At 62.9% G+C, this 12,427-nt stretch overlaps 5 protein-coding genes across 5 annotated transcripts; 3 read left to right on the top strand and 2 right to left on the bottom strand.

Moving 5' to 3' along the window:
* Window positions 1-26: 26 nt before the first annotated feature.
* On the top strand, window positions 27-2,280 carry OPT6_1 (oligopeptide transporter 6; the record flags this gene model as incomplete). Its single annotated transcript, XM_069353277.1, has 7 exons — window positions 27-338; window positions 390-407; window positions 457-537; window positions 581-895; window positions 933-1,383; window positions 1,421-1,723; window positions 1,769-2,280. The coding sequence occupies 7 exons, from the start codon at window positions 27-29 to the stop codon at window positions 2,278-2,280; spliced, it is 1,992 nt and encodes a 663-aa protein (XP_069207919.1).
* Window positions 2,281-2,404: 124 nt separating this feature from the next.
* On the bottom strand, window positions 2,405-3,748 carry Q8F55_004771 (uncharacterized protein; the record flags this gene model as incomplete). Its single annotated transcript, XM_069353276.1, has 6 exons — window positions 2,405-2,732; window positions 2,768-2,943; window positions 2,980-3,072; window positions 3,136-3,502; window positions 3,543-3,679; window positions 3,716-3,748. 6 exons carry the CDS (start codon window positions 3,746-3,748, stop codon window positions 2,405-2,407), a joined length of 1,134 nt encoding a protein of 377 aa, XP_069207918.1.
* Window positions 3,749-4,472: 724 nt separating this feature from the next.
* On the top strand, window positions 4,473-7,308 carry Q8F55_004770 (uncharacterized protein; the record flags this gene model as incomplete). The annotated part of the gene is made up of 10 exons (XM_069353275.1): window positions 4,473-4,530; window positions 4,565-4,572; window positions 4,608-4,744; window positions 4,779-5,510; window positions 5,544-5,614; window positions 5,651-5,713; window positions 5,749-5,802; window positions 5,915-6,057; window positions 6,114-7,110; window positions 7,148-7,308. The coding sequence occupies 10 exons, from the start codon at window positions 4,473-4,475 to the stop codon at window positions 7,306-7,308; spliced, it is 2,424 nt and encodes an 807-aa protein (XP_069207917.1).
* A 306-nt stretch (window positions 7,309-7,614) lies between these two features.
* On the bottom strand, window positions 7,615-9,729 carry Q8F55_004769 (uncharacterized protein; the record flags this gene model as incomplete). The annotated part of the gene is made up of 1 exon (XM_069353274.1): window positions 7,615-9,729. One exon carries the CDS (start codon window positions 9,727-9,729, stop codon window positions 7,615-7,617), a length of 2,115 nt encoding a protein of 704 aa, XP_069207916.1.
* A 746-nt stretch (window positions 9,730-10,475) lies between these two features.
* Window positions 10,476-12,233, top strand: Q8F55_004768 (uncharacterized protein; the record flags this gene model as incomplete). The annotated part of the gene is made up of 4 exons (XM_069353273.1): window positions 10,476-10,956; window positions 10,999-11,127; window positions 11,177-11,229; window positions 11,274-12,233. The coding sequence occupies 4 exons, from the start codon at window positions 10,476-10,478 to the stop codon at window positions 12,231-12,233; spliced, it is 1,623 nt and encodes a 540-aa protein (XP_069207915.1).
* Between the last annotated feature and the right edge of the window lie 194 nt (window positions 12,234-12,427).

Below are 12,427 nucleotides of genomic sequence, written 5' to 3'. Positions count from 1 at the left end.
GCTGACCCGCTGTGCTTGCCACCATCATGTTCTCGGTCGCCAACGGCCCCGGTGCGACGTACTACGTCTACCTCGTCCAGCTGCTCCCGCAGTACCTTAACCAGACGTGGGTCTCGTATGGGTACGAGATCCTGCTCGCCCTCTCGACCCAGTTCTTCGGCTTCGGCTTTGCAGGTCTCCTCCGCCGCTTCGTAATCTACCCTCCCTCTGCCCTCTGGCCCCAGGTGCTCCCGACCCTCGCGCTGAACCGCGTGCTCGTTCGCAAGGAGAAGCAGGGTGAGGTGATTCATGGCTGGAAGGTGACGCGGTACAAGTTCTTCCTCGTGTGCTTTGGCCTGGTAAGTGTCACCCCACCTACCCATTGTGCTTCCACTGACACTCATTCCCAGATGTTCTGTTACTTCTGGGTGCGTATTTGCATTACCATCCCTGATTGACTCGACTAACACCCCGTAGATTCCCAACTTCTTGTTCCAAGCACTGCGTTCGTTCAACTGGATGACTTGGATCGCGCCGCAGAACTTCAACCTCGGCATGGTGAGTCTTGTGGCACTCGCGTCGTTGCGCCACTGACGCCCAGATCACCGGCTTCTACGGCGGCATGGGCTACAACCCAGTGGCGACGTTCGACTGGAACGTCTCGGGCACGGGGGCGCTCGTCACTCCCTTCTTCTCCCAGGCGCAACAGTACCTCGCGCGCATCCTCTCGGGCCTCATCATCATCGGCATGTACTACGGCAACTACGCGTGGGCGTCGTACACGCCCATCAACAGTGCCGAGGCGTTCGCCAACAACGGCAAGGTGTACAACGTCACCAAGGTCATGGGCGACCAGGGCAAGATCGACGTGGAAAAGTACAAGGTGTACGGGCCGCCCTACTTCTCCGGCGCGAATGTAGGCCCCTGCATCGCACGCACAACTGACGACCCAGGTGTTCGGCCAGGGCGCGTGGTTCGCTTGGTACCCCATGACGCTGTTCTACTACTCTATCCGGCACTGGAACTCGCTCACTCGCGGGTTCCAGGAGCTGTGGTGGACCATTAAGGCGCGCGGCAGCCGCTCCACCTACGAGGGGCAGGAGGACGACGCGCAGACCCGTCTCATGAAGGAGTACCCCGAGGTTCCCGAGTGGTGGTTCCTGATCATCCTGCTCGTGTCGTTTGCCTTTGGCGTCGCGGCCGTCGCCGCGTTCCCGACGTACACGCCGTGGTGGTCGATCCTGACTGTCATCGGCATGAGTGCCGTGTTCCTCATCCCCTCGACAATCATGCGCGCCGTCGCCAACGTCGGCATGGGCTTCAACGTCCTCTTCCAGCTGCTTGCCGGTGTATGGTGGGCAGGCAACCCGCTCGCCCAGATCATCGTCACGGCGTTCGGCGAGAGTAAGTGGCACCGGGAAGTAGCTCGCTCACACCCCAGCATTCAACGCGCAGGCTGACAACTTTGTCTCGGACCTCAAGCTCGCGCACTACGCCAAGCTGCCCCCTCGCGCTGTGTTCCGCGCCCAGATCACGGCCGTCCTGATCAACTGCTTCATCTTCGTCTCGCTCCTCAACTGGATGGTGACGTCGTTCAACGACGGCACACTCTGCACATGGGGCAACAAGGCGCACTTTGTCTGCACCAACGCTGTGCTCACGTACGCCTCGGCTGTCGTCTACGGCGCCTTCGGCGTCAAGAACATGTTCAAGCTGTACCCAATCCTTCCGTGGACCTTCCTGAGTGAGTAGAGCGCTTGGTGTCACCGACACTAGCTGACTCCATCAGTGGGCGCCGTTGTTGGCATCGGAGTTGCCGTGGCCCAGAAGTGGGGCCCTCAGATCACGGCCTGGACCCAGAAGCGCGTCCCCGCCGCGGTCCACAACGCGCTCGACAAGGTCATCTACCGCCCCATCGCCATGCTCCACTGGTTCGACCCGCCCGTGTTCTGGAGCGGCGCCCTCCACTGGACCAACGGCTCCAACCTCTCGTACGCCACCAACGGCCTCTACATCTCCTTCATCTTCATGTACTACATCAAGCGCCGCTACTCGGCCTGGTGGGAGAAGTACAACTACATCCTCGAGGCCGGTCTCGACGTCGGCGTTGCGGTCAGCGGCATCATCATGACCCTCGTCTTCAGCTTCGCGGTGCGCAACGTCAGCATCAACTGGTGGGGCAACAGGGTCGCCACGGCCGGCGTCGACTTCCAGAGCTACAACCAGAACGCTAGCCTGCTCCCCATCCCCGAGTCCGGCTACTTTGGTCTCAGCCCGTCCGAGTTCCCCATGAACTGGTAGTGAAAGAGCAGGTATGGGAGTGGAGCGTGGCGCAGCGTAGTAGGGTCGTGACATCTGCCGTGGCTTAGTGGTAGTATAAGATCGTATGAATAGGGAAGCGTGCTCGTCCAAGAACAGCCTCCGCTCACTTGGAGTAGACCGGCAGGGCCTCGTCGTGCGGCGCGCCAGCGGGCGGAGGGCCAGGCGGGCGGTCATACGAGCCCAGGTCGCCCCGCGCCGCGCGCTCCATAATGTCCCTCCTAACGTCCTCAAGCGCCTCGCGTGCGCTCTCGAGCTTACCCGCCTTGGCAGGCACGAGCGAGAGCAGGCCGTCGCGGTGCGCGTTCGACTGCGCGACCATGCCCACGACGCCCTGGCGCACCTGGTGCAGCTGGCGGCCCGCGGCCTGGATCTTCTGGTGGAATGCGTAGTCGGTGAAGAAGTTGTCGAACACGACGTCGGACCACATGTTGCTGTGCGTCAGCGGGGCACGACACAGCCAACTCACCCCTGCGGCACGTTGAGCAGCGGGATGTCGCCCAGTGACGGCTGCAGCGCGCGGGCCTGCGAGACCATGAGCTTTGCCTGGACGGCTGCGCGCTGGGCGTCGGCGAGTGCGGACCGCTCCATCATGTCCGTCATGGTGCCGCCGCCCATCATATCCCACTGTGAGTAGCTCTCGGCCTGGGCGTTAGCGGACAGGGCGCTGCACGGGCTTACATCGCTGGCCGACTTAACGGCACGGTTCATCGACTGCTCGGCGTTCTTCAAGAGCTGCAGGGCGCGGCCCTCGTTCGCAATCGCCCCTTGGAGCTTGGAGTGTCAGCTGGAGGGAAGCGAGCAAAGCGCCCCGGGCGCCCACGCCCGCCCACACACCTCGTTGTAGTCGGCCAATGCGGCCTTGAACCCCTCCTCCGCGTGGTCTTCGGTCGGGAACGCAGGGGTCGGGCCGTCAAACACGAGCGCGTACAGGTCCTCGAGCTGTTTGCGGAGGTGGGCATGCTCGGCCGCGTAGGGCTCGATGTCCTTGACCTGGGTCTCAAGCTCGGCAGCCTGCGACGTGAGGGTCTCGATGCGCGACTTGCACTCTTGCTCCTTGGCCAGCGCCTCAACGTATTCGCGCTCCTCCTTGTCCTCCATGCCCGCGAGCTTCTCCTTGTGCGACTTGGGGTTCTTGATCTTGACCCAGAGGCGCTTGTGTGTGCGCTCTTCAATGTCACGCCAGTCCTTGAACTCCTTCTTACTGCGAGCGGGGTCAGCGGGTCGCAACCCCCTATACATACGTGCTCTGAACGAGTTTCTCCAGCTTGGCGTTCTCGGCCGCCAACTCGCCCTTAGTGTTGGCTAGCTGCCGCGAGACTTGCTTGAGGGTCGGCGGCGCGTAGTCGACGGCCTGGATGGACTGGAGCAGCTCGCGGTGCTGGGGAGTTAGCATCGCTCGGTCCAGCCAACTCACAGCATCCGCTTCGGCTTCTACCCTGGATGTCATTGCTGTTGATCAAGAGATGGACAAGTGAGAAGAGATCGACGAGATCAACATCCGTGAGGGGGATGTGTTGTTCCCATCGCGTCACATGGGCAACTGAAACCAGTGCCCCGCTTTCTTCGGATCCCTCGGCTCATCGTAAACATCACCTGTGGACAACTGACAAACGCTGAACACTGACCTCCCCGTGAGGCATCGTCTTCTGACAGCAGTCGGCGAGGATGAGCACGAGGGCCTCCACATAACCACTAACTCTCCAAATGACCACCGAGCTTATGCTTGTGCACACAGCTGTCGACGCGACCGCCAAGCCTCGTGAGGTGGGCCACGCTCTCCTCCCTCCCCCCCGCGTTCCCCACTCTCCACTCTCGGGCCGACTCTGACGCCGAGCATTTCAAATGCTGACACGCTTCAACCTCGACAACAAACCCTCCTCCCCTCTGTTCCGGCAGGATGCGGTGACTCCGGCAGAGTCCCAAGAGATCTATATGCAGGGAGAAGCATGCTCGGCAGCTCGCTTCCCCCACAGCCAGTTGCAACGACGGCGACTAAACGAGCGGAGGAGTTTTGGCGGCGACAAAGATGGGAGGAGATGTTGGAGCAGCCGGCGACTAATGCCGACCTTAAGGCAAAGGGGCTCCTCTGCCGGACCTTCCGGCTGTACTTACCCCGAGAACCCATTTCCTCCTCTCGACAGTATCCAGAACCTCTAGCAAACACAAGCACAATGAGCGGCGAGGAATCACAGAATGGCAGTGGCGACCGCTCGGGCGCTGCTCTGTCGCGTAAGTCCCTCCACTTGGCCCCACTGACGTCCAGGCGCATGTGTACGTCCTGACCGCTGGGGTCAACTAACGTGTAGGACGCCTGTCGTCGCATGAAGATCCGCTGCGTGGACCGCGCCGACCCGCCATGCCGCCGGTGCCGGACCACGGGCTCCAAGTGCGAGTTCACACTCGACTCGTACCCGTCGCCCTACAGGATCAAGACAAACCAGGCGTGAGTGTGCCGCAGCGGCTAGAGCTGAGTGTAGCCGTGTGATCCAGATGGAGCAGCGCATGGACAACGTTGAGAAGATTGTGCGCAACATGGAGGGCATGATGCGCCGGTTCATGGAGAGCCAGGGCAAGACAACGCCGAGATCGCTCGCATCGCCTTCGGTCTCGGTGTCGGCGTCGCAGCCCCCGACGACACTAGACGACTGGGTCATGTCTGCTTCTAGTCGCGCCGACGACGATCTGAGGGCTGTCACGCACGATAAGTCGGCGGAGCACGCCCTTCCGACCACCGTGGACGAGGATCTTCCCGATGACGGTCGGAGCGGGAGCGGGAGCCGCGACGAGGACGACTACCTGTTCGACGCGGCGACCGGAGCGCCCTTCAAAGGGTTGCTGTACCACGACGAGCGGGAGAGGCTGCGTGCCAAGCGGCGGCGCGAACAGGGCGGCGAGAGCGACTCGGAGGAACTTCCGGCCCGCAAGCGCGCCGGTTCGCCCTCTCTCCTCGGCGCGAGCCAGCGCCTCTCCTCGACCAAGCAGAGCCAGAGCCTGCTCACGAGCCTCGGTGGGCGCCCCGTCGTGAGTGGGGGCAGTGGGCGCCTACAGGACTTTATGGACCGCGCCGAGCCGACCGTCGACCCCGCCGCCGACCCGATCGAGCTCGGCTTCTGCTCCGAGGACGAGGGGCGCCACCTGCTCGAACTGTACTACCAGGGCGCGCATGCCTTCCTGCCAGTGTTTGACCCTGCGACCGACACATGGGAGAGGTGGGTCGAGAGTGGTGGCGTGGCTGACGGCAGCCTGCGGGCGCGATCTCCGTTCTGCGTCACGACCATCCTCATGGCGGGCCAGATTGCCGCGTCGGGGAGTGGTGAGTGGCGTCGGGAGGACTCAGCTGAGAGGACAGAACACCCGTTGGCGCTGCGGCCCGACTTGCGGCAGAAGCTCGTCGCGCATGCTGAGTCGATAGGTGAGGGTATGGCGAGGCGTGGTGCTAATGTGCAGCGCGCGACACGCTGTTCTCGTCAGTCGCCAATATCGAGAGTGTCCAGGCCATGGGTAGGTTCACGTCCCATCTCGTCACTAAGGCCGCAGTCATTCTGTCCAACTGGGGCGACACGGCCTGGCGGCCAGGAAGTAGGTGCTAGTAACGCCACCGCACTCACCACAGACCACCTGCTCAACCTCGCCCTCGACATGGACCTGCACCTCTGCCTCCCGCACCTCGTGCAGGGCGGCATGGGCGGCGGCAAGTCTGCCGCCGAGCTGGAGCGTGAGCGACCGTTGGTTGCCGGCGCGCGGCTGTGGCTCGCCGTAAGTCCCCACTCTCGACTCGCGCTCACCCACAGACGTGCAAAACACACACCGAGCTGTGCTTCAACTACGGTCGGCCGATCCTCGTCGACATGGAGGAGGTGGTTCGCCTCGGCCGCCTGTTCCTCTCGCACCCGCTCTCGAATCGCGACGACTCGCGCTGCGTCACGCTGTGCGAGAGCTTCCACATCCGCCAGCCGATCAACCGCGCGCTCCGGCAGGGGATCAAGGGCCGGCCCCTGGACGCGCTCGTATCGACCGCGCTCAGCAAGCTCGAGGAGTGGGAGCGCTACTGGCTCGACTATTACGCGTCTATGGGCTTCGCCGACGACGACTTTTTGGTGACCGAGCGTGAGTGCTCGCCCGGGCGCCCACTGACCCCAGTCATCACGATCAAGCTCTACGCCATAGTGCAGGTCAGCGTCGCGTTCCTCTCCGAGGTCAAGAGCAAGCGCGACATCGCGCTCCTGCCCCCGAGCCGGAGGGAGGTCATCGTGTCTGCCGTACGCGCGTCGGCGCGGCTCCTGGCGCGTGCTGCTCGGGGCGCGGAGAACTCGAAGATCCGACACGGCAACCGCAACGTCCGCCTCGGTCTCGCCCACGCTGCGCGCTACCTCATCCGCATGGCTAGCCTGATCCCCGACGCAATCAACCTGCGCGAGGCGGCCAAGGACGTCGAGCTGCTCGCCGACCAGCTCGGGCGATGTGAGCAGACCGCCAAGGCACAGCTGACCCCAGTCCCCGACTTCTACTTCTCGCAGTTCCTGCACCACGTCGTCGTCGAGGCCCGACGCAAGCGGGAGCTCCCGCCAGCCTCAGCACTGCCGTCCCGCCAGCCGTCGCCAGGGCCGGTAGGCCCGCCGCCTGAGCCAGTCGAGAGCGCCAAGACGTGCGAGAGCACCGAGTCGGCGGCGACGAGCCGGCTCGATTTCGACTTTGCTGTTGCCGAAGATATCTTTGCGTCCGAGGACTGGATGAGCATCGTCGGCGGCGTCGGCGCCAACGACCAGCCCCTGCTCGACCCGGGCGCCGCGTTCCCCTTCCTCCCGCTTGGTGAGTTACTGCTGGGCGCTGTGCTGACGCCCCGCAGAGCTATCGCGCTTCCCTCCGAGTGATGTGTCCGAGCTTGTAGACCACAGCCAGCTGCTGCTGTCGTTTGGGCAGGGTGATGGGGCGGCTTTGCCGGCCGGGGGTGAAGCTGCGGAGCCGGCGGGATTCTGGCCAGTGTCATACGATTCCACTGCGTTGTGAGATGTGATGCGCATGGCATTATGATTCTGGGTTGGGTCTGTCCGGTCCCATCCTCTACAGTTAGCATAGATGGCCCTACTGACCTTCGTTAGTCCTCTATCGAATGTATCGTCTTGAACACCCTACGTCTTTCCCCACGGAGGCACCGTTTGAGCCACCACAGGTCGATCTCCGACTCCGTTATCGTGGCCTGTGACGGCGCGGACGGTACTGTGCTTGAGTCGGAAGTTCTCGGTGCGTTCTATCTCGCTGCTGCCGCACCTCATTGAATTCTACAATCCATACTCATTGACCTTGTACAATGTCCTACGCAGGCTGAACACGCACACTGCCAGCCGCAAGCGCGCCGGTGGTGACAACGAACCCGAGAGCGCCACCGTCAAAGGCGTCGTCACTTGCCGACAGCACGGCGCCGCCGACAGACCCCTTGAGCTCGGCGCCACGCGCTTCCAGCACGACCTCGTACGGCGTGTCGACCGCCCAGTCGAACGGCGTCGACGCGAGGACAGTGCGCTTCTCATCGTACTGCTTGACGAGGCTGACAACCTTCTCGCCCTGTGCCTCCTCGAACACGAACGCGTAGAAGCGCCGCAGGCCCTGCACGCGGATGGCGACGCCCGCCGGCGAGCCGAGCTTGAGCGTCAGGTCGGGCACTGTCACACGGTAGTCTGTCCACTCGCGCGTGCCGTACGACAGCAGCCCATGGCCGTTGTTCTGCGCGATGAAGACCGTCTTCTCCGCGTACGCGCGGAACACGTCGACCGCCGCGATCCACGCATTGTCCCACATGGTCGCGGTGCGCGGGGGGAACTCCTTGACCTTGGGCCGGATGAGGGTCAGGTCTGGCTGGCCGACCCAGCCAAACGAGTCGAGCCACACCTTGCCCTTGCCGGTCACAACCAGCCCTGCCTCGACGATCGGCTGACTGCCTTCGATGGCGGGAATCTTCCACTCGAGCACCTGCGTGCTGCCGTCGAGGGTGAGGCTGATGTCTGAGTCGATGGGGTACGCCTCATCATCGGCATCGTACGCGTAGATGCGGAATTTGGCATCGACAGGCGCCTCGGCCCGGAGCATGGCGCGCAGCGTCTGCCCAGTGTACACGAGCGGCGAGTTGGTGAACTGGTACCCCGACTTGAAGGTGGTGAGCTCCTTGGGCATTCCAGTGGTGGTTGTGAGCTCGACTCGGCCATCGGCCTCGATAGCCAGCGCCGGGCCATACTCGCCGTCGACGGCCTGGTAGATCTTGCCGGAGTTGCCCTCGCCATACAGCCGGAAGCCCTGCATCGAGCCCGGCAGGGTGAAGTGGTACTGCGCACCGCCCTTGGGGGCGGGGAGGCGCGGCTTGCCGGCCAGCTGGCGGCCGAGGTTGGCAATGTCGAGCGTGATGCGTGCGGCATTGTTGACAGCGTATCCGTTGTCCGCCGTGGAGATGAGTGCGCGGTCTGCGATGGGTCCACGCCAGTCGACGTCCTTGCTGAGGCCGTCAAGCCCGACAATAATGGCCATGAGGCACGCCACATTGCCGGCGTTGCAGTCCGTGTCCCAGCCACACGTGTTGATGATCTCCATGGACCGGGAGAAGTCGTTGCGCGCCGTCAGGATGGACAGCACCATGATGGCGTGGTTCGGCACGACGTGGCACGTGCCGCCAAACTTGTCGTAGCCAAAGTTGTCCTCAATCCGCTGCCGGGTGACGAGCCAGTTGTCGTCGCCGTCCTCCTTGACCCAAGCGCGTACCTGGGCAATCACCCGTGCGATAGTCGAGTCGGCGGGGATGAAGGACAGGCCGACGTCGAGAAGGTGGTCGATGTCCGAGCTCAGGAACGCCTCGGCCTCCATAGCCGCCCACAGCTTGGCGGCGTACACGCTCTCGCCGTCGTGCGACACTTTGCCGGCGGCGTCCGCCAGCTGGGCGGCGAGGGCGGGCTTGCCGGGCGCCACAAGCGCCCACGCGTCGATGAAGATCTGGGCGCCGATCTGCTCTGCCACCGTCGTGCCGTTGGTCGCGATGCTGCCGCTGTCGGGGCCAGGAATGCCGTCCTTGAGGTTGAGGAAGGCCGTGTGCTCGGTGGAAATGCCGCGTCCACCCCACCAGAAGATCGACTTGCCCTCTACCACCTGGTTGAGCCACGTCTTGCCAATGTCCTCGGACGAGAGGTCAGGCCTCACGCCATGCTCTTCGAGGGCGCGCACAAAGGCAAAGGTGCCGGCCACGTCGTCATCGGTTACCACGAGCGGGAGGTTGAGCTGCTCGTGGACATAGTACTTGATGTGCCCGAGCTCGGCGAGGATGCGCTGGTGCGTCCAGTTTTCGAAAGGACGTCCGAGGTACACGCCGATGAGCTTGCCAAGGACGCCGGCGTACACGCGCTCGACATAGTCGGCTGGGAGGGCGGGCGGGGCGATCGTGGTGACCATTGCGGGGAGCTGTTGTTGTGTCTTGTCGCACCGACTTTTCCGATTCGCAGTGTATATGTACTGCATGGCCATCACGCACGCCGTCGCCATGCACAGCGTGACTCACATCGATCCGGTGGGGGCCCAGGAGCCCCGCACGCCGACGCCGACTTCCGAGCGGCTTGGATGGTCTCGTCGATGGAAGTGCTCTCGGACCGACTAGCCCCCGAGATGGGTCGAGCCGAGCCGGGCATTGCCAACAGCCACAATCGGAGCAGATGCGGCCTGAGAGGTGGCTCCGGGCCGCCCTATGGCCCAGCCGACGACGTTCCCGGCCTCTGATCAGATCTTTGAGCATCTCGCAAGCCTTGGCGTGAAGAGCTGTTCACAAATCGACAAACTCGCTCGTGTGCACCATACCCAACCGGTACCTTCGGCCCTCGGGTCCCTTGGTCACTTGCCAACTCGGCGCATGTCCTTCCCGGAGCGGAAGTCGGTGCGGCGCGTCTTTCCAGTTTCCCTCTCCGCGTTGCGCAGTCTAGGTGCCCCTCATGCGCTGCGGTGTTGCCCCACTGGCATCTCTCGGTCCCCGATACCCCGCGAGCCGACTCCGAGCCCATTCTCCCACCTAGTGTAGCCGGGCGGCGCGCGCTCTCTCCGCGATCTCCACCCCGACGGCGTTCCCTCGCGCTCGACATAAAGCGCAGAGCCAAGGAGCCCCATTTGGCCCACATCACACGACTCTGCTGCACAAACACCTCCCTACAATGTCCTACGACGACGAGAAGCACACGGGTGACGAAAGCCCCACCAAGGTCGTGACCGGCACGAGCGTCACCACCCTCCCCGTGACTGAGATCGAGAGCGCCGACGACTTCCTCGAGGCCGCGGGCCAGGGCACCGAGCGCGAGCACACGCTCACCTTCCGCGAGGCCCTGCGCCTGTACCCCGGTGCGCTGTGGTGGGCGATCGCGGTCTCCTTCACGATCGTCATGGACGGCTTCGAGCTCTCGATCATCGGCAACTTTATGGCATACCCCGAGTTTGCCAAGAAGTTTGGCGACTACCACCCCGACAAGGGACAGTACCTCATCAGCACGCAGTGGATGGTCATCCTCAGCAACGTCGGCATCATTGGTAACTTCTTCGGTCTCTCAGCCATGGGTTTCCTCACCCCTCGATTCGGCCACCGCAGAGTGATGATGGGCACACTCGTGTTGATGGTTGCGTTCAACTTCCTTCCGTTCTGTGAGCTACTCCGTCGGCTGAGCACACACTGATACCTTGCAGTCGCGCCCAACATTCAAGTCCTCGCCGCTGGACAGGCCCTCCAGGGCATCACCATCGGCCTGTTCGGTATCATGGGCTCGGTGTACGCGTCGGAGGTGGCGCCACTCCCTCTCCGTGGTTTCCTCACCTGTAAGTACACGCCCTTCCCTTCCTTTCCACCTCCACTGACTCCCCACAGCCTTTGTCAACATCTGCTGGGTCATTGGTCAGCTCATTTTCTCGGGTATCCTCGTAAGTGGCACATTCACGCTGACGCATGGCCGCTGACCCGCCAGGTCGGCCTGACGCCCATGCACTCGGAGTGGGCCTACCGCATCCCGTACGCCCTTGTGTGGTTCTGGCCCATCCCGCTCTTCCTGGTCGCCGTATTCTGCCCCGACTCGCCATACTGGTGCGTCGCCAAGGGCAAGTACGCTCTCGCCGAGAGGAACCTGCAGCGCCTGTCGTCGGGCTCGACGCACGATGAGATCCGCCGCTCGCTCGCCATGATTGTACACACCAACAAGCTCGAGAAGGCCCAGTCTCAGAAGGCCAGCATCTGGGAGTGCTTCAAGGGGCGCAACCTCCGCCGCACGGAGATTGCCTGCATGGTCCTCTCAAGCCAGGCCTGGTGCGGACAGGTGTTCGCGTACGGCCCGACCTACTTCTTCATGATGGCCGGTCTCGACGCCTCCAACTCGTACAAGCTCAACTTCGGTTCCTCGGCGGTCGCGTTTGTCGGTACTGTTGGCTCGTGGCTTCTCATGCCCTACTGTGGCCGCCGCCCCATGATCTTCTGGGGTTACATTGTCATGACGATCTGTCTCATCCTGATTGGTGGGCTGGCATTCAAGGAGACGGCGGGCTCGCTCTGGGCTCAGGCGGCCATCTGCATCATGTGGCTCTTCTTCTACTCTCTCACCATGGGCCCACAGACCTTTGGTCTGGCGGCAGAAGTATCGGCGACTCGCCTCCGCCCCCAGACGCTGGCCCTCGCTCGTTTCGCCTATCACCTCGCTCGCCTCATCTGCAACATCGTCGAGCCCTACCTCATCAACCCCACGGCGCTCGACCTCAAGGGCAAGACAGCCCTCGTGTGGGTCGGCACATCAGTGATTAACATCATCTGGTGCTGGTTCCGCATGCCGGAGACGAAGGGCATTACCTACGCTGAGATGGACATCCTCTTCGAGAAGGACACCCCTGCGTGGAAGTTCAAGTCGACTGAGGTCGACGTCGTCGAGGACCGCCACTAAGGAGGTTTCCATCGGTTCTGGAGAAGAGGGGGAGTAAGTGTGAGCAAGAGGGTGCTGGAGAAAGGCTGCTTGAAGGGAATCGCTATGAATCATGTGATTAGATGTGGTCGAAGTTGCATGAAGCAAGAAATGCTGCAATGGTGAATGACGACAAATGACCTCCGACCGACACGTCGGCTCTGCTAGGTGGTTTC

The sequence above is a fragment of the Vanrija albida genome, assembly GCF_041260175.1.
Source record: "Vanrija albida strain AlHP1 chromosome Unknown contig_4, whole genome shotgun sequence".
Classification (NCBI taxonomy): Eukaryota; Fungi; Basidiomycota; class Tremellomycetes; order Trichosporonales; family Trichosporonaceae; genus Vanrija; species Vanrija albida.
This window is presented reverse-complemented; position numbering and strand designations above follow the sequence as displayed.